This window comes from Taudactylus pleione, unplaced genomic scaffold, assembly GCF_031769625.1.
Source record: "Taudactylus pleione unplaced genomic scaffold, aTauple2 ptg000386l, whole genome shotgun sequence".
Taxonomy (NCBI): Eukaryota; Metazoa; Chordata; class Amphibia; order Anura; family Myobatrachidae; genus Taudactylus; species Taudactylus pleione.
Genome location: NW_028284787.1, coordinates 15,007,771 through 15,033,995, shown reverse-complemented (window position 1 = coordinate 15,033,995; position 26,225 = coordinate 15,007,771). Strand labels below are relative to the sequence as shown.

Here is a 26,225-nt window from a genome sequence, read left to right as displayed (position 1 = left end):
CTAAAAGGAGGACTGAGAGCAAAGTAAAAACCACGCCAGCCATGCACATCAGAATGGGCTGCCTGTGTCCACTATGGATTCCAAAGAAACAAAGACCATATGTCTATCTAAAGGGAAACAGACACATAGAATTTGACGGCAGATAAGAACCAGTTGGCTCATCTAGTCTGACCCATTTTTAAACATTGCTACCTCAACACTTATTGATCCTTACTTCTGAATGATATCCTTATGTCTATCCATAGCATGTTTAAATTGTTCTACTGTCTTAGCCTCTACCACCTCTGATGGGAGGCTATTCCACTTGTCCGCTACCCTTTCTGTGAAGTAAGTTTTCCTCAAATTTCCCCTGAACCTACCACCCTCCAGTTTCAGAACATGTCCTCTTGTTCTAATACCTCTTTCTTTGAAGACTGTCTCCTTCCTTTACCTTGTTAAAACCGTTTATATATTTGAACGTTTCTATCATGTCCCCCCTTTCCTTTCTCTGCTCCAAACTATACATATTAAGATCTTTTAGTCTTTCCTGGTACATTTTGTGGTGTAGACCTTGCACCATTTTAGTTGCCCTTCTTTGTACAGTCTCTAATGTATTAATATCCTTCTGGAGATATGGCCTCCATTACTGAACACAGTATTCAAGATGAGGACGTACCAATGACCTATATAGTGGTATCATCACTTCTTTCTTTCTGCTACGGATTCCTCTCCCTATGCAACTAAGCATCTGATTTGTCTTCCTCATTACTTTGTTACATTGCAGAACGCCCCGGGGCTGCGCTAAAAAACCTTTGGTCAAAATCCGTGACCACGGTATCGAAGGTGTCAAATGAATAGAATTTGAGGAATGTATTAGCGGAGAACCACGTGGCCACCCTACAAAGTTGCTCAGCCGAGGCACCCCAGCGAGCTGCCCAAGAGGTATTTACCCGATCTGGTGGAATGAGCCATCAACACAGACTGAACAGGAAGGTCTGCCACAGCGTAAGCACGTTGGATAGTCAAACTGAGCAAACTGGCCAAAGTCAGTTTTGTAAGTGGCTGGCCCCATCCAAGAAAGTCGTATAAGACAAAAAGTGGACCAGTCTTAGGGAGATCCCAGGTCCTATGCACTGGGAGCCGAAGGGCCCACATAATGATCTATGGAGGCGGCCTCTTTGGACAAACTTTTCTTGGGACCTACAGAATACCCCCAGAGGGCACATCTGACGGAGACAAGGAGGTATTCCCAACTGATGATCCATCCTTGGGACTGGAGGAGATCCACTGTGAGACGGATATGTTCCCCAAGAAGTTCCGGTGATCAGGTGAGGATCAGAAGGTTAACTAAATAAGGCAGAATCCCGATACCCCTGTGCAACAACTGAGCTGCCATGGCCTTCATGAAAACTCGAAGGGCTGTGAATAGACCAAATGGCAATACCTTAAAGAGAAAATGTTCCTCCCGGACCACTAACCTGAGGAAGCTCTGGTGACTGAGCCGGATAAGAACATGTAAATAAGACGTCCAAGGAGGCCATGAAAACTGCCGCCTCCAGAGCCACAATGATAAAATGCAGAGGCTCCATACTGAATTTGAAGACCCACCAGAACCTGTTAAGGGCCTTTAGGTTGAGGATCAGCTGGAAGGAACCGAACGGCTTTTGAACCAAGAAGAGGCTGGCAAAAAATCCCCTGCGCCTTTGAGGTGGGGGGGAACTGGAACAATTACTATGGAAGCCAGCAAGGGAGTGAAGAGACTCCCGCAGGTTCTCTGCTTTGCTTGAAACCACCAGAAAATCTGTGGAACAAAATTGGTTTGCAGGCTGCTCAGGGAGACAACCCTCGCAACCAGGTGTCCGAGGTGGTCGCTAACCAGGTCTCGGAGAAGTCCACCTTCCATGCTGGTATCCCCCAGGTGGAGGTCCACCCAGTCAAGTGGCAGGTTTGTCAGTAGGGCCTGAAACACGTGGATAAGTAATCCCCAGAGTCCGAATCATAACCGGACAGGGGCGTAGAATTATCTAGCCTAGAGGGTCCGCGCCCAAAAATATGCAGACAGCTGCACTAAAGCCTGCACTGACTGTACAACTGGGGACAGCTGGGCCCCCTGTAAGGATACAAGCCCTGGGGTAGCCAGTCTATTAGTCTACTGGAACATTACCTGCAAGAAGGACTGCATCCATGGCGGTTCCCAAGAGATAGTCTAAGACGGTTCCTGATTGGAAGTCGTAGCCGACTGAACCTTCTGGCTGCGAAACACTGGACACAGAGCCCACCATGGCAGAAGCCTGGAAGGGAAAGTACGGTGGTACAGGTCCTGCAGTTGCACAATACTAAATCACCCCCATCCCTGGATGCCTTGCCCATGGAAGACATGTACAGCAATCGAGGGCCATCCCCACACACCAACTAGGTAAACTATTGTGTGCAATAAGGGGAAATGCAATGAATGGGACCTCAAAAGAGAAAATGGGGCTTAACAGAAGCAATCCTCCAATTAAGTCACTTTGACCACCTGGAGAGGAGGTCATGCCAGAACTCAGTGTTAGCACTGTAAGCTACAATTACATGAACACACCACATTCAATGCTGTAACAATGGGCAGTTGCAGTTAATGCTCAACAATCCAAACTCCACTCAGCAGGCAGGAGCTTAATGTATAACCTGACCACAGAGGGGGAGGTATACAGGAAGACAGGAGCCCTTTACTGCTCTCCAAAGACTAACTGCAGCAGGCACAGGTTAAAATGGCTGCTCAGCGTCTCAGGGAGGGAGAGTTATCCCTATGGCATGGCTTCTGCAGTAAGGGAGTGTGCCAAGGGAGCAGCCGAGATTCCCCCAGGGCAATGGCTGCATTCAATAGAAGTGTCCCACTGCCTGTGCCCTGGTGGTCTAGCGGAGACTTCAGTCGGCCTGGGCGACTGCTTTCAGCACCAACAGTGGCCCCACACACTGGTGGTGACAGACACTGCAAGCAGGGAGCCGTTCTTACCTTGTTTCGCACCACCGCTCCCCTCGGCTGCTCACTCAGAATAAAAAACTTAAATAAGAGACTAAATAAAAGCAAAGAAAAAGCTAGACTATTTCAAAGCAGTCTCTAAAACGGTACTTGCTCCTGCAAGGCACCAAACTATAACTGGTCTGCTGAGGGCGGGGTATAGGGGAGTAGGACCAGGGGCTACTGGGAGAAAAAGCTTAATTAGTTGGTGCCCAGACTCCTCCTGCTACAGCCTATACCCCATGGTCAACACCTGTGTCCCCTATGGCATGAAAAAGAATCTAACATGTAAGTCAAACCATATAACAAATATATCCCAGGCGCTGAGGAGTTGCAAAAGGACTCCCACTGATCAGAAAAATGTATACAAAAGAGAAAGCAACCACAGATTCTAGGAGTCATTAATAAAGGTTACGCAAACCAATGCAGAAAATTCTGATAGTAAAAATTGTATATTTATTACCATTATAAAAACAGAACATAGCTAAATAGTAAATCATAAAATAATCAAAAAAAATAGCAGCTAAATCACATAATTAAAGATCAGGAGGATGGAGTAATCTTTAAAAATGTATTAGAATGTCCCAAGCTGGAAGCACAATTTATCAAGGCGTAAACCTGAGTCTTTTAAGAAGCGTCTTGCTTGTTTATAAAACAGTGGTTAAAAAGTAACGATGTATCATCCGGCAGTTCGGTGAAGTAAGTTAGTTGCAAACAATCCATTAGTAAAAGTTCAAAGTTACTTTCCGGGTAGGCATATCAACCCACATGCAATTTCAATATTCCATCTGAAACACTGAGTATAGAAGAATAGTCTCCAATAGTTCAACCCAACTAGCGGGGATCTTACATGTATGAATGCGGTGGTCGCTCCAGAGTTCCGAATTAAACGGATGAGTAGCAGGGAGCTCAGTGTTGGATGCTGGTAAGGAATTGTGGTTCTGACACTTATCCACGGATGGCTGGCCATCAGCGCTCGACTAGACTAGCAGGGAGACTGCAGATGGAGATGGGGTGGCTGCTCCAGAGTTCCGTGGTAGACAAATAGATGGCAGGGAGCACTGCGCTACGTGACAGCAAATTCATAAGGTGTTCAAAGGAAATTGCAACGTCCTTTCTTGTACAGCATGGAAACCGTTAATGTTAGTGACACCGGTAATAGAGGAGCCTTGACGTTGGCCTGGCACTTAATCATATATTTGCAAATGTATGCAACTAATACCTCAAGGTGAATGAGAATCCCCAGATCTTGTTGGTAGCATCAGTAATTAAAATCATTCTACACAGTTGATAGTAATTAACTGCAGGTTTGAGTAAAATCTAATTAGATCCATAAAAATGTATACAAAGGAGACAAGTCATGAGCAGTATAAAACTATTTATACATCCATCGTGACATGGAACTAGATAGTGAACCAAAAAAAATATAAAACCAGAATATAAATATATCACTATAAAAATTAAAAGTAAATAAATAAATGAACTTATATAGTTAGCAAACATACAATTGGGTTTTGCAATAAGAAATAAATATTGCATTTCGGAGGTAGCATTTGCAGCAAGCAGATATTTTTTTAACCCCCTCCATTCTCCCTCACAACTAAATAAAGAAACATATCAAACATTCAAGAGGTTACTGATCAAGTACAGATAGTGAAAAATAATAATTGGCCACGTTAAATAGAAAAGACTCGTGAGAGAAACAGATACCGCAGGGTATATATAGAAAGGATGGTTATTATACATTCAAAAAATAGTATTCAGTTCAAATTGTTAATTTAAACCATTGTGGAATAAACTATTCAGATTGAAAATCCAGAAGACTTCTTGTTTATATAGGGTCCTAAATCTAATATCACCCCCGTTTTTGTCTAAAAAATGTCTAGATTTTTCTTTAGAATATTTCTCCTATGTTCAAGGAATATTTCCTTGAGGCTTCTGATAGTTCTACAGACATATCTTACATCTTTGCAGTCACATAATAGGTACACCACATATTTGGTATATTTGGTATTGCACTTAAAAAAAAAACAACTTTGCGATTAAACAATTCATTATCTATCCCTTCAATATTTATAGTTTTTGTTTTATTTATTACATGCTGGCAAGTGATGCATTTATTTAGGCCACATTTATAGAAGCCAGAAAGTTTTGTTGGAAGCCAATCAGACTCAGAGGTTGGAGTCTTGTTGGAGATCGTTTTCAGGGAGCTGGGTGCCAATATATTTTTAAGTGATTTATTTTTACTATAGATTGCAGTGGGTTTTGTTGGTAGTATTTGTTTCAATACAGAGTCGTATTTTAGCATAGGATAATTTCTCTATAATCCATTTAAAAGTTCTTGAGGGATCATTGTAAGTTGAAATAAAGGCAAAATTTCCTTTTGTGCTTTGTTAATATGATTCTCTTATTTTAGGTTTTAATAATTCTTCTCTGGGCATTTGTAGAACTTGGTTGTATGCTTTTTCTAACAGTTCTGATGGATAGTCTCTATCTCTAAAGCGCTCACATAAGGTCCTAGCTTGCACAGAGAAATTGTCCAGATTGGAAGCCGAGGGTACTGGGAGAATAAGCTTAACTAGTTGGTGCCCAGACTCCTCCTGCTCCAACCTATACCCCATGGTCAATACCTGTGTCCCCTATGGTATGAAGAAACTATTTATTCGTCAATATGTAAGTCAAACCAGCCAGGATTGCCTTGTTTTACTTTAAAAGGGTAAAGATTTTAAAATGTAATCAACCACGGTAAGTTTCATACACCCAATATAATGTATCAGTCTTTTTATTACAAAGGACGGAGTTATATGGGCTATAAAGTAAAAAAATGACCAATGTAAAAGCCTGCTTAATCATTTTATGATAGTGTTACTACGGGAAGCAGTTGGGGAGCCACGGACGAACTCCCGAACGCCGGCTTCACGACTGTCTAATCCCGGCAAGGTACAAATGACAGGCAGGATTTCGACGCCTGTCATTAGACCTACGCCGGGAGCCCGACACCTGGCTTACCGATCGAAGGTAAGCCGGGCGCGGACATCCGCTTTGGGGTTAAATAGGTTAGGTTCTCCTAGGGGGGACTTCTGGTTAGGCACTCCCCCGTGAGGTTAGGGGAAAGGGGGGTTAGGGTTAGGCACCCCCCGGGGGGGTAAAGGGTTACGCACACCCCCAGGAGACTTGGGTTTAGGCAGTTGGGAAGGGGGGGGGGGGGGGGTTAGGTTTAGGCACTTGGGGCCGGCAGTAAATCATACTGATTCCGTTACTACTACAGGAGGACTTGACACAATTGGATTCAATGAACAGGCATCCATTCAGCAACATACAAACAGTGCAAGGGGGTGTCCCCAATCCATCCACTGTGCTTAAAACTGAAGCAGACACCCATTAATCTCTTAAAGCAGTTCAAGCTTTTTTGAATCACCGCACCCTAGATTAACAGCATTTTTTTCACAGCACCCCTAAGCCAAAAATGTATTGAAAAATTCTGCAAAGATTACTAAATTAAGTAAACTGTGCTTATCCAGTTATGTGATGGGTGACAGGGTTGTGCTTCCATTTGTGAAAACATTTTTATATGATTGGCAGTCATCACTGGTTTTGTTCATCACATTGACTATAAATTTGATTTGGTTCAGGACCATCATCCCGATGCACACCTGCAAGTGACCGGGCCACCCAGTTTGGAAACCACTGTTTTAAGGACATCCTCCATAAGTATCAGCCTATGTTATAAAGAGTGATCTAACAAAAAAAACACCAAAACCTTTTAATATTATGTTCAACCTCCTCCTAAATGATTTCTCAGCTCATGAAAACCATGCACCTATATTTGAGGCAGGTACACATTTTAGTAACAGATGAATAGAGAACTGAACATTTAATTTTAAAAAGAAAAGCAATTACACACTGGCTCATTGTGGTGCATCCAGAGAAAGAAGATTGTCAGTTACTTTAGTGACAGGTGACTAGAGTGGATGCTTTAGTGGACCTCACTTATAGTCTATAAAAAGCATACTGTAACCACCCAGCAGGTAACCGGAAATTTAGGAAATTGTGAACTTCATATTGCCACTATGTGTATTAGGCAAACTAACCACAAGCAAGGAATTTCTACCTTTCTGTCTGCTATTAGAGTCTCTCACATTAATACAGTTTTGTTACCAATTGTAAACCACATGATATATGCCAGTAATATAAAAGTAAACGTCATTATTATTAATGATAATCAACATTAACCCACTGAAATGAACTAGGGAAACAACTGAATGATTTATATATTAAAAATAAACATTTCTAGTATACTGTATATGTCATAATAACCCATGCACACAATTTGATGTAACGGGACTAATTCAAAGTTAGACGTTTATTAAATACTGTTTTTTTGGACTTGCATAAGAGCCCCCTGCATTCCTTTTTTGTGACATCTATGAGGACATACACTTAAGGGATGTACTAAAGAAACCGCTGCATGAACCAAGAGGAGACTAATGTACGCCATATAAAGAGAGTGTGAGACGTGCAATTAAATTACTTGTAAAGATACATTTGTAATATCTTGCGTCATGCACATAAAAGGTAAGTGGGGCATATGAAATTACATTGAACGTGTATGGTGGATCGAACCTAAAAAAAGAAACCTTTATGTACAGGAAACAAGACACATTTAATGTGAGTGCTCCTATAGGGACGTTAGACAAGAGAATACAAGTCTTTAGGATTTGAGATTATCTCCACTACATTGTTATATTGGGTTTTTGCCAATATGTACCTTTTTATTATTTGATACATGGTTGTCACATTTTATATATTTCATTTGATTACCATTGATACGGGTTCGTTTTTTGTAGTGCACTTCTTCCATGTTCCTGTATTTTATGATTTATTTAAAGGTGTGGTGAACCTTAAAGGCACAGGTTCAGAGGGAGCAGCGACCTCATTGGCGCCAGAGTTTGATTACCCCCTTTTTTATCTAATTTCTACATTTTGCAATTACATTTGTGTACAACTCTGAAGAAGGCCCTTCGTATGTAACCACAGGTATGAAAGTCCATTGATACAAAAGCAAAGTCCATTGGCAGGTAAATTAAACCAAATAATTCATGACTTACCTTTCTCTGTTCTCGCGCCATCATAGTCAATGGGTTGACCTCTCTTTAGAATTTTAATTGTAGGATAGCCACCAATGTCATATTTGCCCGCAATTATTGTTGCTTCTGTGGCATCTATTTTAGCAACTGGCACTGGTGGATCATTGTCCTTTAATATATTTGCAATTTTTTCATATTCTGGAGCAAACTGCTTACAATGTCCGCACCTAATAAATTTTAAATATGTATGAAAGATAATATTTCAATATTTTATTACATTCAAATTAATTTGAAAAACTCAGGTGCCACTCAATCCTCCTCAAAACACTTTATTCATTTAAAAAGAAAAACATATTTAAAGAGACATACATAATTCAGATCTGCACCTGGGAGCTTATGGACTAAGTTGCTTGGGAACACAATCAGTAACACAGCGCTCACCCCTTTTATGCGGAAAAATAACTTCTGAATCGCAGCTGATGTGAAAACCAAGCAATAATATGGTGCTGCAAGAATGGATTCTAGACAAATCATTGTCTATCACAAAAAAAAAAAATTAATCGAGTAAAGGAGATCTTTTCAGATTAAAATAAAAACAATATGTAGTTGTCCCTGTGTATGCAACTTTCACATAGTACATAAAAGGAGTATGCTTTATATCCAGATCATAAAGTAAGATTATGTTTTGGGGTCACCTTCTAAAGATATTCTGTTTGTTTTAAAATAACTATGGCAGAATAGTAAAAATAGAGAGACATACCTGGTAAGGTGAGCATTATTTTGCTTGCATAATAGGGTACATCTAGAAATATTTAGCTACCAGTAAAGCACAATATACCTTAGTCATTCAGGGGTTGAAACGTTACAACAAACTTCAATTAGACCCTTCACAAAGTTGGACAGAGGACAGATTTTATGGGCTGAATAAGAATGTAGCCAAGCAAATTTGTCAAAAGTGAATGAAAGCAAAGGAAATGGAGCAGTTAAGGTCGCAACCAAGGATTTTATGACAACATAAATAAAAAGTGTGATTTATGTCACAGATGGCATCATAAAAAGGCATGACAAACATTATCTTCTTAATATCACACACACCATCTTCTATGACATCAATTGTTACATCCTTGATTAAATGGTGCATGTTAATAAAAATATATTTAAGCAAAGGTGTCCTTTTAGAATAGCACACCGAGTATTATTTACCAACAATAGAAATTAGCTACTGTTTAGTGTTAAGATGTTCAACTACCTGATGTAGTGTAAGATAAAATGTTAACAAAAATCAAAGTTTAGCTTACCAAGGAGCATAAAATTCCAGAACTACAGTATCTTTATCTGCAACAAAACTATCAAAGTTTGCGTCAGTTAGCACCAATACTCCATTTTCTTCCTTAATTTCCTGATCAAGAATGGTTTCTGAAAAGACAAATGTATAAAAATCATTATCAATTACCGTTCAGTATTGTTTGCCCTATACTGGTGCAAGTGCATACTGTTGACATCGGGATGTAGTCGGCATCCCGGCGTGCGGGATGCAGACTGTCTACATACCGGCGCCAAAATACCAACAGCATCGGATCCCCGCACCAGTATCCCAACCGTCGGCATCCCAAAGGTAAGTATCTGCAGTTAGGGGAGGGTTAGGGGAGGCCATAGGGAGAGGGCTAGGCACCATGGAGGGAGGGTTAAGGTGCGTATCCTCTAGCACAGGTTCTCAAACTCGGTCCTCAGGACCCCAAACAGTGCATGCTTTCCAGGTCTCCTCACAGAATCAATGAAATAATTAGCTCCACCTGTGGATTTTTTAAAATGTGTCAGTGAGTAATGAATACACATGTGCTTCTGCTGGGTGACCTGCAAAAAGTGACCTGTGTGGGGTCCCGAGGACAGAGTTTGAGAACCACTGCTCTAGCAGACTGTGAAACGACTGCACGATTACGACATTGTAATCATGCAGTCATTTCACAGTCTGTGCTCGGTCTACACTGAACAATCAGTCATTCAGTGCAGGCCCCCTCCCTCATCCCCGAACATGGCCAATCTGTTGTTATCGGCAGATTGACCAGCACGTTCAGGTCGATGAAAGATGTCAAAAACGACCAGCGGAACTGAGCATCGCTAGTCATTTTTGTCATTAAGCTGCCTTTTTTTTTTCCTCGATTAACAAGTGTTTGAACGATAACTGTAGTTATCATTCAATCGCTCTGTTTAATCAGGTAGTGGATACCCGCCTTTAGTAGGGTGCAGGGAGGTTAGGTTTAGGCACCGGGGAGGGAGGGTTAGGGTAGGGGTTAAGTTTAGTGCTAGCATACATACCTATGGGTGTCGGGATTCTGACTGTCAGGATGCATTAACAGTGGCATCCCGACTGCCAGCAATCCATACACAACCTGTTGACGACAACTAATCGCATATGCACCTAATTACCATACAGATCAGCATAAAGCCCAAGATGTTCTTGGTCTATGTTTTAATGAACTTTAAAGTGAAAATAAAATAAATCTTACTTTTAAGTTTCTAGCATAGAGAAAAAGTAAATAAGTAAAAATTTATGTAAATTGTTCCCAAATCTGTGCCCTCAAAGGAGCACTGCAGGTGGGTGGTCCGGTCATAAATCAAATTATTTGGGATGTAGGCTAGGCCACACATTGCCTGTAGTGCACATCCATTTATACCAGCTGCAGTGCATAGAGTGCATGACAGCCCCTTCCTACAATCTTCTCCGTACAGCTGCCTACTGAGAGTCCCGGCAGACCTCAATGTTCCCTCTCCTCCCCCGACGCTCCCAGATTTCTTCCATTCTCCGTAGGATCACCCTCTGTGTGTCTGTAACCATATTTGTACTTTGTACTCTGCTCCAACCTGTATGTGTACAGATATGACCTTCCTCGTCTATGCTCCCTGCGTTACGGGTCGCGTTACACAGGGTACATGAGCAACTCGGCCAATGCTATAAATCTGTTTCGATGCGAAGACGCACAAGCAGAATTTGCCGATTAAAATATGTGGCCTGTGTATGTTCTGTGTGCGACTGGGTCTGTAAAATCACCACAACGGAACGTGGTAAGATAAACAGCCACTGACATTGTAATGTAACATTTCATATCCAGATACAGCAGCAGCCGCGCACAGAACATACACATGCCGCATATTATTTTAATCAGAAAAGTCTGCTTGGGAGTCTTATTTGCAAAGCACTGCGAGGAGTGACTAGAAGGGCTGCTTAACACGACTGCAGCAACAACGATGGAGGACACATCTGTACCTTTGGCCTCCCATTGTCTGCCCCTTCATATCTTCATCTGTTTCCCCTCTTCCAATCAGTATTAATGTGGCCAAAGAGATGCACAACCACATAACTGAATAAAAGGATTGCAAGTAAGCACAATTTTATTATTTTTTTATTATTTCTAGGCATCTTAATAGGAAACTTTGGGGGAAAATTGCAGAGATTCTAGGGCACTGTGACCAAACAAAGTTTGGGAATCAATGGCTTATGCTCACGTATAAGTAACATATGTGGTTTAAAAATCCGGGGATCCAGCTGTCAGGGAATGTAAATTAAAGCCAAAGGACAACAACTTGTTAGTTTAGAAAAGACTAGGGGTATATGCATCAAGCTATTCTTTACTTAAAATTATGCAGAAACTGCAGTTTCCGCATAATTTTATGTATTGATCCTATGTACTAATGGCACAGTGCAGGAGATTTTCACAGAAATTAGCATTTCAGATCGCAGTCCCCATTATTGTCAATGGGTACTACGATCTGACCCCTATGTACTAAACTCCAAAGAGCTAAGCTTCAAATTGTGTAAACTACTGTAAGCCTATGGGGGCTCCAGGGTGCAGGAGAGAGATCTATCGATCGATCCCCAGCAGCCCCTGGCTGTCCATGGAAGCTGACAATGTGCGCATGCGCAGTGTCAGCTTTCCCCGGGAAAGTCTTTCTGTAAAAGACTTCTAAAGGCCGGGGATATAACTCATGGGGACAGTGGTTATTGCAAGTGCTGTCCCTGCAAGTTCCCCATAGTACATAGCTGGGATACTTTCATCGAAATATTCCTGGCGAGATGGATACAAAATAATCGCGGCAGTGCCACGATTAGTACAAATTTAGCAAAAGGTGTTACATTTATTTTAAGCACATGGCTATAAAGTATACAGATACAGTAAAATTGCATAAGGCACATAAGCAGAATTTCATAATCACACACACTGCTGACATGTTGTGTACTATAGCTGTTAATGATAGAATCCTGAGGAAACCTCACAAGGGATTATAAACAGACAAGTGGTAATTAAAACATTAGCAACAAGTGAGCATAATGACAATCCACAGGTGACTACATAATAACTACATTATAACAGATATGAAACAGGTGCGGGGCACACAAAGAAAGTTGTTCCTCTTTATTTTAATTAGAGATTATATTTCACTGAGGATTATTAACGTTAAAATTGTGAGTTGTGTGTAGGATTTTTGCTCATACTGTTATGACGATGAGCCTATGTTGTGTGGAGGCCTGGAGCTGTAGCTCCTTATGCCCCACTGTTAATCTAGCCCTGGTGCAGAACACAGAATAAATGCATTGAAGCGCCTAGGTTTGTGGAGCAGTGTGGAAACACATCTCAAATTTTAGGGCATTTTTTGTGGTGAGGAAATTTTGACTCTGCAAAAGAATTTTCCATCAGCTCTTCGCTGTAGATCTACAGTTTCTCCCTTTACTTTTAATGATACTCCACTTAAATGTCAGTGGAAAAGCAAGTATACAGACACACACTGTACTATTTAAGCAGCTTCACGCACTTGCTATTTTATTATGACAGTACACAAGTCCCTCAGTGACTGTTCTATAAAGTCAAAGAAATCTAAAGAAAGCAGTATATAAAAGGATTAAAAAAAAATTATTTTACTGAAACAAGTTGTACTAGAGTGGTACAAACCTCGATACTCATACGTTGTGAAAGCACCCCCTCAGAGATATAGTTGTGCATCTTGAGGTGAGTTGGGTGGACCACCAAGGTGCAACAATACAAAACAAAGACCTTTGCATGCCATGCGCTTCACAAATTAGTGTGGAAATTCCTGCAAATTTAATGGGTGAGGTGAAGATTTAATCCCTGGTGATGTACCACTGGGCAGCAACGTGAAGCCTGGAAGTGCACATATCGGACAATTACAGTAAAGCCTCTATGTGTTGCAAGGCAAAACTAACATCCATCGGGCTGAATTTTATTCCCCCCTACATTTCTAGATCATTCTACATATGGCGACTTATCCCTATGTTGTGTTAGATATTGCTATTGTGGCCATGACTAGATAGTATGCCAACAGTGCTCAGGAAAGAAATTCACATTATGAGCCTGATTCAGCAGTGCACGCAGATGCAGCTGAATCTCTTCTGCAACAGCGCCCGAGTCTTTATGCTAATGCCATGACAGATTCTCAACCTACCGAGTCACCCACTGGAGCGCTATTCCAGGGCGGCACATACTAAGACAGACCATCAGTGCACCAGCCCTATGGCAGGTGCACCTGCCATTGGGCTGGTGCACCGATGGTGTTTCTTAGTATGCGCCGCCCTGACACTGAGACAAGAGGCCATCTGATCATGTCCTCTTGGGTCAGTGAAACTGTCTTCAGACACAGTCCCTGAGTCTTCAGTCAGTGACACACCCATATCTGCATAACTACTGGCCTTTCTCTCCCAGGAACGTCTACTGAAATATTGGGCTCTTGCGTCAAAATTCGCTGTGCGTCATGACGTTTGAGGTCAGGCCGTCAGGTGGGAGGAGAGCCCTCACAAAGTACTGTCCTTCTCACTCAATTAAAGATGGCCATCAGTTTCAGAGGACTAGCTGGGGAATGGCGTGGCTCAGCAGCTATTTATAAAGGTGCTTACCATACTCTGTTACAATGGGCAATTTTACTTTTGAGCAGGGTGTGCTGGTTTAAATCAAGATTTAAATTACAATATTTTTTTTTTTAAATCAAGGTGTTTTGATAATTGACATTTTTGACAGTCGTGTTTCAAGAATTCAATATATATTATATTTGTTTTACCATGGATGTAGAGTTAAGCTGGGTACACACTGACAGATACATTGGCCGATCACTTGATCAGCCAATGTATCTGCTGCCCGTCGGGCAATGTGTACCCGCGATATATCAGTGAATGTCGGCGTTCAACGACATATCGCATTGGCTGTGCTGCACAGGTGATGGACAGATATGTATGCAGACATATCTGTTCAACGGCAGACCGCCCATATACACACAGCGGCCGCCGCAGGGAGGGGGGCGGGACAGGCCCCCCACCTGCCGGGACACGTCCCCTGGTGGCTGGTACCTGCAGCAAGACACAGATGATGGCCGTTCAGTGTGTATGAACGACCATCATCTGCAGATCACACGATCTGCAGATATATCTATCAGGTGTGTACCTATCTTAAGAGTCTACATCCATGGTTTCACTAAGCTTTTACTGGTAATTGGCATACTGTGCAATATGGACCATGGTACTTTCACCTTTGATTAGCTGCTCTACTAATAAAAGATCTGCATCTATTACTATTGTGGAAAGAATCAGAGGATAGTTTGAAGGAATTAAATCTGGACAAACCAAGCACGAATAAATTTTTGGACCGCTATAACCATGCATTGGGACCTGCACATTTTCTCGCTTACTTGATGGACCCACGTTACTGTGGTAGATGTTTAACTGCAGAAGAAAAGTTAGAAGCTCATAAGTTTGCCAAAGAAAAATATCCACATTCAAATACCCTTCTACCAACAATAGTCGAGTTGCAAGCAAAAGCAACTCCATTTAATGACCTCTTGTTTGACCACAACGTTATGTCAATAGTGGCACTAATATATTGGTGAAACATGCACACTGGTTCATAACTGTAGCTGGTAATGAAAATATCATGGTAGCAGTAGTGCAATTGCTAACAGCTGCAGCATCATCAGCTTCAGTAGAAAGAATATTTTCAACATTTGGGGCTCGATCCAATTAAGTCCGATGTACTCACGTGTGCGAGTCATCACGACAGTGGCCGTGCTTGACGGCCGGCCGGATTCACCTGAAAGTGCTCGCTGCCCCATAGGGCAGCGAGCAAGGTCAGGCGAATTCAGTGGCGAGTCAGGCTGCAAAGGGTGCGCTGTGCCAGGCAATTGCCGGTGTTTTAACACCGTTGCAACGGCACATCGAACCTAATTGGATCTAGCCCTTGGTTTGGTGCAGTCAAAACTGGGAAACCGCTTGGGAACTGACAAAGCTGCAAAACTTGTTTCATTTTTCATTTTAATGCGTTCAATAAACCTAATGTTTAGGCCAGTGGTTCCCAAACTTCTTAGAATCACAGCACCATAGAGTTTCATCAAATTTTCCACGGCACCCATGGGCCAAAAGTTTCTTATTGAGAAATTCAGCAAATATTAAATAGAGTAAATTGTGCTTCTATGTCACCCTTAGGGTCACAGGGCTGTGCTGCTTTTTGTCCACATATTCTTTGATTGAGCCATTAGCACTGGTTTGGTCGATCACACTGACTAAAAATAATTTTATATGGTACTGGACCACCAACCCAAGGCACCCTTGCAAATGCCCTGAGGCACCCTAGGGTGCAAGGGCACCCAGTTTGGGAACCACTGGTGTAGGCTTATTCAGATTTACAAATCAGGCAAGACAATTGCCAACTATTGTAAGTTAACATCATTGCTTACTTTCCTTTTGCAGTTTGTATGATTTGTGTGTAGTTTGCTGTGCCATGCCATGATTCATGGTGACACTGTCAAGTCATTCAAATTAAAAAAAAAAAAAAATATATATATATATATATATATATATATACACATATATATATATACACACATATATATATATACACATATATATATATATATACACACATACACACACACACACACACACAGTCGGGTGCATAAATATTGGGACATTGACAGTGTTTTCATATTTTGGCCTCTATTCACCACCACAATGGCTTTGAAATGAAACAAACAAGATGTGCTTTCACTGCAGACTTTCAGATTTCATTTGAAGGTAATTACATCCAAATCAGGTGAACGGTGTAGGAATTACAATGGTTTCTATATGTGCCTCCCACTTTTTAAGGGGCCAAAAGTAATGGGACAAACTAAACAATCCTAAATCTAACTTTCACTTTTTAATACTTTGTTGCAAATCCTTTGCAGGCAATTACAGCCTGAAGTCTGGAATGCATAGACATCACCTGACGCTGGGTTTCATCCCTGGGGATGCTCTGCCAGGCCTCTACTGCAAATGTCTTCAGTTCCTGCTTGTTCTTGGGGTATTTTCCCTTCAGTTTTGTCTTCATCAAGTGAAATGCATGCTCAATCGGATTCAGGTCAGGGGATTGACTTGGCCATTGCATAACATTCCACTTTTTAGCCTTAAAAAACTCTTTGGTTGCTTTTGCAGTATGCTTCGGGTCATTGTCCATCTGCACTGCGAAGCGCCGTCCAATGAGTTCTGAAGCATTTGACTGAATATGAGCATATAATATTGCCCGAAACACTTCAGAATTCATTCTGCTGCTTTTGTCAGTAGTCACATCAATAATCAATAAATACAGTTCCATTGGCAGCCATACATGCCCACGCCATGACACTACCAACACCATGCTTCACTGATGAGGTGGTATGTTTTGTATCATGAGCAGTTCCTTTCCTTCTCCATACTCTTCTCTTCCCATCACTCTAGTAAAAGTTGATCTTTGTCTCATCTGTCCATAGGATGTTGTTCCAGAACTGTAATGGCTTTTTTAGATGTTGTTTGGCAAACTCTAATCTGGTCTTCCTGTTTTTGTGGCTCACCAATGGTGTGTGTATATATATATATATATATATATATATATTATTTTAAAAGAACTTTGTATTATTGTTTTTACTTGCTTTATTTGTTTACTTAAAAATCCAATTTAAATAAAAAAAAAAAAAATCTGATTTAAATAAAAAACATTTTTTTTTAAATCTTGATTTTTTAACACCCTGCTTTTCAGAAACTCAAGAACGCCATTCATGATTACAGTTTTCTTGATTAGAACTTCCAGAACTGTGATCTCATTCCCCACATAAATATATTGGACTGCCAGTGGGGAGCAGGGAGGAGCCAGAAATAATAAGAAGCCCAGGAAAGGGGAAGAACTCAACCATCCTGGGTTCAATAACCTCAGCGGAACAACTATATCAAATAATGTGGCCCTACATAGTTATTGGCTCTGACCAGACAAGAACAGCCTGTACTACAGAAACAAATTTTTAAGAAAAGGGAAGGACAGACACTTCAAGTGTCCTATCTCCCTCATGCCGTAATGTGTGCTCTCAGAGGCACTCATTTGATATACTGTAGGGTAGTCTTCTCTTTCAGATGATATGCCAGTTATAGATATTGTCACCAGACAATCACATTTAATACTATAGAAAACATGAGGTTCTAATTCAATTCCTGTGGATGTGCCTCCTAGCATCGCCGCAATGCCTGGCTGCACACACATCAGCCAGTTGCAGTAGCCTGAATATTGCAAGTTTCCACTCAAATCTATGGAATGTGGTGCCAGCTGATGAAACAGCATATTTCATAGTTGTCGGAGAATGGAGTCCAACTCCCACACTGTGTAAGATAAAAACAGGTGTACCCTTATTTAATACAGTAGGTCATATAGTTTACAAAATTGTATATACAGTGCATCTGGAGAGTATTCACAGCGCTTCACTTTTCCCACATTTTGTTATGTTAAAGCCTTATTCCGAAATAGAATAAATTAATTTTCGTCCTCAAAATTCTACACACAATACTACCCCATAATGACAACATGTAAAAAGTTTTTTTGTGATTTTTGCAAGTTTAATAAAAAAAAAAATTAAAATCACATGTACATATGTATTCACAGCCTTTGCCATGAAGCTCAAAATTGAGCTCAGGTGCATCCTGTTTCCACTGATCGTCCTCGAGATGTTCCTAAAGCATAATTGGAGTTTACCTGTTGTAAATTCAGTTGTTTGGACATGATTTTGAAAGGCATACACTTGTCTATATAAGGTCTCACACTCGACAGTGCATGTCAGAGCACAAGCCAAGCATGAAGTCCAAGGAATTGTCTGTAGACTTCCAATTCAGGATTGTCTCGAGGAACAAATCGGGGACGGGTACAGAAAAATATCTGCTGCTTTGAAGATCCCAATGAGCACAGTGGCCTCCATCATCCGTAAATGGAAGAAGTTCGGAACCACCAGGACTCTTCCTAGAGTTGGACAGCCATCTAAATTAAACGATCATGGGAGAAGGGCCCTAGTCAGGGAGGTGACCAAGAACCAGATGGTCACTCTGTCAGAGCTGCAGCATTCCTCTGTGGAGATAAAAGAACCTTCCAGAAGGACAACCATCTCTGCAGCAATCTTCCAATCAGGCCTGTATGGTAGAGTGGCCAGACGGAAGCCACTCCTTAGTAAAAAGGCCATGACAGCCCGTCTGGATTTTGCCAAAATGCACCTGAAGGACTCTCAGACCATGCAAAACAAAATTCTCTGGTCTGATGAGACATAGATTGAACTCTTTGGCGTCAATGCCAGGCGTTATGTTTGGAGGAAACCAGGCACCACTCATCACCAGGCCAATACCATCCCTACAGTGAAGCATGGTGGTGGCAGCATCATGCTGTGGGGATGTTTTTTAGCGGCAGGAACTGGGAGACTAGTCAGGATAGAGGGAAAGATTAATGCAGCAATGTACAGAGACATCCTGGATGAAAACCTGCTCCAGAGCGCTCTTGATCTCAGACTGGCGCGACGGTTCATCTTTCAGCATGAAAGATGAACAACGACCCTAAACACACAGGTGTATGGTGCAAGCTGAGCAGCTCAGTGGCATGTGGAGAAATCAGATTTTTTTTTATTAAAGGTATTGTTTTAACCATCTATGCTCTACTGAGAATATATATGAATCTTTAAACATTAAGGGGCCTATGTATCAAGGAGTTTTTTACATAAAAATATGCATTAACTGCAGTTTCTGCATAATTTTATGTATCGATCCTATGAACTAATAGCACAACGCAGGAGATTTCACAGAAATCTCTGCTAAAGTCAGTGGCGTAACTAGGGCAGGGCGAGCGGGGTTCGTGCCCTGGGCGCTGTTGGACCGGTACCGGCCCACCCGCCCTAGTTAGCCGGTGTAGCGCCGACCGCAATGAGTGCGGTCAGCGCTACACATTTGCACAGGACCGGCGCTAGGCTTCCAGCGCCGGTCCTGTGCTGCACGCCTGAGCCCGTTCCCTCCCCCTGAGCGCTTGCCCAATAGCACTAGGAGGCGGGCTCAGGCTGTGCATAACACACACATCGCCGCCAGCGCTGGCGGCGAAGCGTGTGTTAAACAGCAGCCAATGAGAGTCAGACTCTCATTGACTGCTGCAGCATCCACTGCAAGAGCCGGACCGTCCGCTCCTGCAGTGGGTAATGGGACTGACGTCATGACGTCTGTCCCATAATGCTGAGCGCGCCAGCCCGGGCGGACTGGCGGGCGGGAGCGGCATCGCGGACAGGAGCAGGAGCAGCGTGGAATCAGGTATATATATATATATTTTTTTTTTTTTAACCTATCTGCAACGGGGGAGGGGGGTGGCTACTACTGGGGGGACCTCTACTGGGGGAGATGTGGCTTCTACTGGGGGCGCCATTGGGAGGACCTATACTGGGGGGGGGGGCTACTCTACTGGGGACTACTACTTGGGGGGGGGGGGAAACTACCACTAGGGGCATTCTAAAAGGGGCCTATTACTAGAGGCCCTGCACTCGGTGGACCACTACTGGGGGCAATAATAGGAAGGGCCACTACAGGGACTACTGGATAGGGGGGGTCACTACTGGGAGCCTGCATCAGGGGGACCACTACTGGGGGCACTGCATGGGAGGGGGGGGACGACTACTGCTGGGGGCACTATATAAGGGGCTTACTGCTAGGGGCACTGCGGGGACCACTACAGGGGGCACTAGATAGGGGGGATCACTACAGGGTGCCTGTACTGGGAAAACTGCATGGGGGGGGGGACGACTACTGCTGGGGGCACTATATAAAGGGCGCTGCATTGACTACTACTGTGGGCACCATATAAAGGGCACTGCATAGGGGGATACCGCTACTGGGCGCACTGCACTGTGGGGACTGCTACTGGGGGCACTGCATAAGGGGTAACACTATGTGGGGCACTACATTTGGGGCGGCCACTACTGGGGGTACTGAGTAAGGGGAACTAATTGGGGGCTGTATAAGAGGGACCACTACTGGGGATACTGTATAAGGGGCACTACTATGGGCCTGCATGAGAGGGACCACAACTGCATACTGGGGGTACTGTATAAGGGGTACTACTGGAGTTAAGGTGCATATGGATAGGAATGTTCAGTTTGAAAATAAAGGGGTGTGTCATGTTGACACGCCCCATTTTTAAGTGACCACGCCCATTTTTTTTGCGCACATCAGAAGGGGTGGGGGGGGCCTCCCTTTTCAAATTTGCCCTGGGCTCCAAATACCCTAGTTACACCACTGTGTAAAGTGCTAGTTAGCGCTGCAGATCGCAGTCCCCATTATTATCAATGGGGACTACAAACTGACCCCATGTACTAAACTCAAAAAAAGCCAAGCATTTCAGAATTTAGCCATGGTAGTTTACACCATCTTTAGATAGTGTAAACTAGTGTAAGCCTATGGGGGCTCCAGGAGCAGGAGAGATCTCTCTCTCTCGCAGCCCCTGGCCAGCCCCAGAAGCTGTTTCTGTTACCACAACCGCTGTCCCTGCGAGTTGCCCTTGGTACATAACGGATATTTTCATTAAAAATTTAAATATCCCCTGCGAGTTGGACTGATAATCGCAACAATAGCTTGATTAGTACATAGACCCCTTAGAATGTATCTAGGATACATTTGATGTAAACCATTAAAATTTGAACTGCACCTAATGTACCTCATCAAAAGTGATCAGTTACAAGTGTCAAACTTTGCATGCACTATCTAGGGAGGAAGCACCTCTGAAATGGTTCTATTATCTCTACATAAAATCATAATCGTATATTTAGCTTACTTGCAAAAAAAGTATACATTGCTAATATAATACTGCATGGACTCAAAAACAGTACATTTCGATACAAAATAATCTAAATAACAAATGACACCTGCAGTGTGTGATGTCCTATGGCTCATCCTAGTGCTGTTAAGTCATAATGCAAAAACATGCAAGTTGTTTTTTTTATAACTAGCACGGTTTTAGATAATAAATGCAATATTATTACGGAGACTGAATTATTAAAGTCGGCATATTTACTAAGTAGTGGATTTTCAAAACCCTATTTTTTTTATTTTACAGATTTTGTCTGCCATATTTAAAAGGGCAATAATAGTAAAAGCAAAACCAGGCTAGTTCTTCAATAAGTATTATCGTCCATTCAAATTTGGCAGGCAAACTGTATAAAATCGAGGATTTTGTAAACCCACTGTTTAGTAAATATGCCTAAGATTTTGTCTCTCCTCTAGCCCTCCAAAAAACAAACTCATAGCAGTATTGGTCAGGACTGTGCTGACAGGATAACACTACAATACCAACACTATCAGATAGGACAATGCTGGCAAGATAATCTTGCACTCACAGAGGTGACAGCACTTATACCAGGACAATGCTGGCAGGCTGACACTACACAGCTTACCTTCTCCATCTTGGTCACAAGCCACTAGAAGATGTGTGAGCCCGAGAAAGAGCAGCACGCTCCAGGAGGTCAGCGAAGCCATCACCATTCAAAAAGCGGAATCCCGAGTATAATGTTGGAAGCACCGTCCCTGTTCCCCCTGATATAACCGAGGACACGCCCCCATCGCAAACTCTTCCTGTGCGACCTGCGGGAAAGCAAACCATGATGGAGCTCGTGGACGAATCACTGCCTAACGCCCCTCACTCCGCCCCCATGCTGCTATAGCCCTCCACTGTTACAACACCACGCAAGGGCGCTGCATATAAAAGCATACGGTACATAAGAAGGGAAGGAACACATTCGCTACCTACAATTCAATACACATAAATGCTGCAGCCGCATTGCGTGACCGGACTATTCATGCCCAAAGCATGAGCTGCTTCCCTGCCATTGGCTGCCCACATGAGCGCCAATTGCGCTTCGCCACTTCCACACAAGAATCCGGAAAAAAAATCAACAGAGCAGACTGTAGAGTTTGCATAATTTACTAGTCACTAGCAGATTGGTTAAAAGTTTATAAAGGGAGGAGAAAGGTTATTAGCTGATTTCCTCAGGAGAGAGAAAAACCTATGCAAATATTATTCAGGTAGACAGTGTAATACTGAACCATCGATTTTTGCACGAGGCTGAAGTTAGTTTCTTATTCGGCAGCTTTTTATTCACTTCTTATTCATACTTCATCTTTTTATTCGTGCTCCAGCTTCTTATTCACTTCTTATTCATACTCCAGCTACTTATTCACTTCTTATTCACGCTCCAGCTACTTATTCACTTCTTATTCATGCTCCAGCTACTTATTCACTTCTTATTCATACTCCAGCTACTTATTCACTTCTTATTCATGCTCCAACGTCTTATTCATGCTCCAGCTTCTTATTCACTTCTAATTCATGCTCCAGCTACTTATTCACTTCTTATTCATGCTCCAGCTTCTTCACTTTTTATTCGTGCTCTAGCCTCTTATTCACTTCTTATTCGTGCTCCAGCTTCTTATTCAATTCTTCGTGCTCCAGCTTCTTATTCAATTTTTATTCGTGCTCCAGCTTCTTATTCACTTCTTATTCGTGCTCCAGCTTCTTGTTCACTTCTTATTCGTGCTCCAGCTTCTTGTTCACTTCTTATTCATGCACCAGCTTCTTGTTCACTTCTTATTCGTGCTCCAGAGCTTCTTATTCACTTCTTATTCAGGCTCCAGAGCTTCTTATTCACTTCTTATTCAGGCTCCAGCTTCTTATTCACTTCTTATTCATGCTCCAGCTTCTTATTCACTTCTAATTTATGCTCCAGCTACTTATTCACTTCTTATTCATGCTCCAGCTTCTTCACTTTTTATTCGTGCTCTAGCCTCTTATTCACTTTTTATTCGTGCTCTAGCCTCTTATTCACTTCTTATTCGTGCTCTAGCCTCTTATTCACTTTTTATTCGTGCTCTAGCCTCTTATTCACTTCTTATTCGTGCTCCAGCTTCTTATTCAATTCTTCGTGCTCCAGCTTCTTATTCAATTCTTCGTGCTCCAGCTTCTTATTCAATTTTTATTCGTGCTCCAGCTTCTTATTCACTTCTTATTCGTGCTCCAGCTTCTTGTTCACTTCTTATTCGTGCTCCAGCTTCTTGTTCACTTCTTATTCATGCACCAGCTTCTTGTTCACTTCTTATTCGTGCTCCAGAGCTTCTTATTCACTTCTTATTCAGGCTCCAGAGCTTCTTATTCACTTCTTATTCAGGCTCCAGCTTCTTATTCACTTCTTATTCATGCTCCAGCTTCTTATTCGTGCTCCAGCCTCTTATGAACTTCTTATTCATGCTCCAGCTTCTTATGCACTTCTAATTCATGCTCCAGCCTCTTATTTCTTTTTCGTGCTCCAGCCACTTATTCACTTCTTATTCAGGCTCCAGCTTCTTATTCACTTCTTATTCATGCTCCAGCTTCTTATTCACTTCTTATTCGTGTTCCAGCTTCTTATTCGTGCTCCAGCCTCTTATGAACTTCTTATTCATGCTCCAGCTTCTTATGCACTTCTAATTCATGCTCCAGCCTCTTATTTCTTTTTCGTGCTCCAGCCACTTATTCACTTCTTATTCGTGCTCCAGCTTCTTATTCAATTCTTCGTGCTCCAGCTTCTTATTCACTTCTTATTCGTGCTCCAGCTTCTTATTCACTTCTAATTCATGCTCCAGCTTCTTTACTTTTTATTCGTGCTCTACCCTCTTATTCACTTCTTATTCATGCTCCAGCTTCTTATTCAATTCTAATTCATGCTCCAGCTTCTTGTTCACTTCTTATTCGTGCTCCAGAGCTTCTTATTCACTTCTTATTCGTGCTCCAGAGCTTCTTATTCACTTCTTATTCGTGCTCCAGAGCTTCTTATTCACTTCTTATTCAGGCTCCAGCTTCTTATTCACTTCTTATTCAGGCTCCAGCTTCTTATTCACTTCTTATTCATGTTCCAGCTTCTTATTCACTTCTTATTCATGCTCCAGCTTCTTCACTTTTTATTCGTGCTCTAGCCTCTTATTCACTTTTTATTCGTGCTCTAGCCTCTTATTCACTTCTTATTCGTGCTCCAGCTTCTTATTCAATTCTTCGTGCTCCAGCTTCTTATTCAATTTTTATTCGTGCTCCAGCTTCTTATTCACTTCTTATTCGTGCTCCAGCTTCTTGTTCACTTCTTATTCGTGCTCCAGCTTCTTGTTCACTTCTTATTCATGCACCAGCTTCTTGTTCACTTCTTATTCATGCACCAGCTTCTTGTTCACTTCTTATTCGTGCTCCAGAGCTTCTTATTCACTTCTTATTCGTGCTCCAGAGCTTCTTATTCACTTCTTATTCGTGCTCCAGAGCTTCTTATTCACTTCTTATTCAGGCTCCAGCTTCTTATTCACTTCTTATTCAGGCTCCAGCTTCTTATTCACTTCTTATTCATGTTCCAGCTTCTTATTCACTTCTTATTCATGCTCCAGCTTCTTCACTTTTTATTCGTGCTCTAGCCTCTTATTCACTTTTTATTCGTGCTCTAGCCTCTTATTCACTTCTTATTCGTGCTCCAGCTTCTTATTCAATTCTTCGTGCTCCAGCTTCTTATTCAATTTTTATTCGTGCTCCAGCTTCTTATTCACTTCTTATTCGTGTTCCAGCTTCTTATTCGTGCTCCAGCCTCTTATGCACTTCTAATTCATGCTCCAGCCTCTTATTTCTTTTTCGTGCTCCAGCCACTTATTCACTTCTTATTCATGCTCCAGCTTCTTCACTTTTTATCCGTGCTCTAGCCTCTTATTCACTTCTTATTCGTGCTCCAGCTTCTTATTCACTTCTTCGTGCTCCAGCTTCTTATTCAATTTTTATTCGGGCTCCAGCTTCTTATTCACTTCTTATTCGTGCTCCAGCTTCTTATTCATGCTCCAGCTTCTTATTCACTTCTAATTCATGCTCCAACTTCTTGTTCACTTCTTATTCGTGCTCCAGAGCTTCTTATTCACTTCTTATTCGTGCTCCAGAGCTTCTTATTCACTTCTTATTCGTGCTCCAGAGCTTCTTATTCACTTCTTATTCAGGCTCCAGCTTCTTATTCACTTCTTATTCAGGCTCCAGCTTCTTATTCACTTATTCATGTTCCAGCTTCTTATTCACTTCTTATTCATGCTCCAGCTTCTTCACTTTTTATTCGTGCTCCAGCCTCTTATTCACTTTTTATTCGTGCTCTAGCCTCTTATTCACTTCTTATTCGTGCTCTAGCCTCTTATTCACTTTTTATTTGTGCTCCAGCTTCTTGTTCACTTCTTATTCATGCACCAGCTTCTTGTTCACTTCTTATTCGTGCTCCAGCTTCTTATTCAATTTTTATTCATGCACCAGCTTCTTGTTCACTTCTTATTCGTGCTCCAGAGCTTCTTATTCACTTCTTATTCAGGCTCCAGAGCTTCTTATTCACTTCTTATTCAGGCTCCAGAGCTTCTTATTCACTTCTTATTCAGGCTCCAGCTTCTTATTCACTTCTTATTCATGCTCCAGCTTCTTATTCACTTCTTATTCGTGTTCCAGCTTCTTATTCGTGCTCCAGCCTCTTATGAACTTCTTATTCATGCTCCAGCTTCTTATGCACTTCTAATTCGTGTTCCAGCTTCTTATTCGTGCTCCAGCCTCTTATGAACTTCTTATTCATGCTCCAGCTTCTTATGCACTTCTAATTCGTGTTCCAGCTTCTTATTCGTGCTCCAGCCTCTTATTCACTTCTTATTCGTGCTCCAGCTTCTTATTCACTTCTTCGTGCTCCAGCTTCTTATTCAATTTTTATTCGGGCTCCAGCTTCTTATTCACTTCTTTTTCATGCTCCAGCTTCTTATTCATGCTCCAGCTTCTTATTCACTTCTAATTCAT

General features: G+C 42.0%; 1 protein-coding gene across 1 annotated transcript in view; it reads right to left on the bottom strand.

Annotated features, from left to right (window-relative positions):
* The window catches only part of PDIA4 (protein disulfide isomerase family A member 4), a 124,699-nt gene extending 102,637 nt beyond the window's left edge, over positions 1 to 22,062 (bottom strand). The window contains exons 1-3 of the mRNA XM_088445726.1: positions 21,808 to 22,062; positions 9,366 to 9,483; positions 8,089 to 8,294 (exon numbers count right to left, since the gene is read on the bottom strand). Coding sequence (XP_088301852.1) covers positions 8,089 to 8,294; positions 9,366 to 9,483; positions 21,808 to 21,895 — 412 coding nt within the window. The 5' untranslated portion in view covers positions 21,896 to 22,062. The remainder of the gene's footprint in view (positions 1 to 8,088; positions 8,295 to 9,365; positions 9,484 to 21,807) is intronic.
* Between the last annotated feature and the right edge of the window lie 4,163 nt (positions 22,063 to 26,225).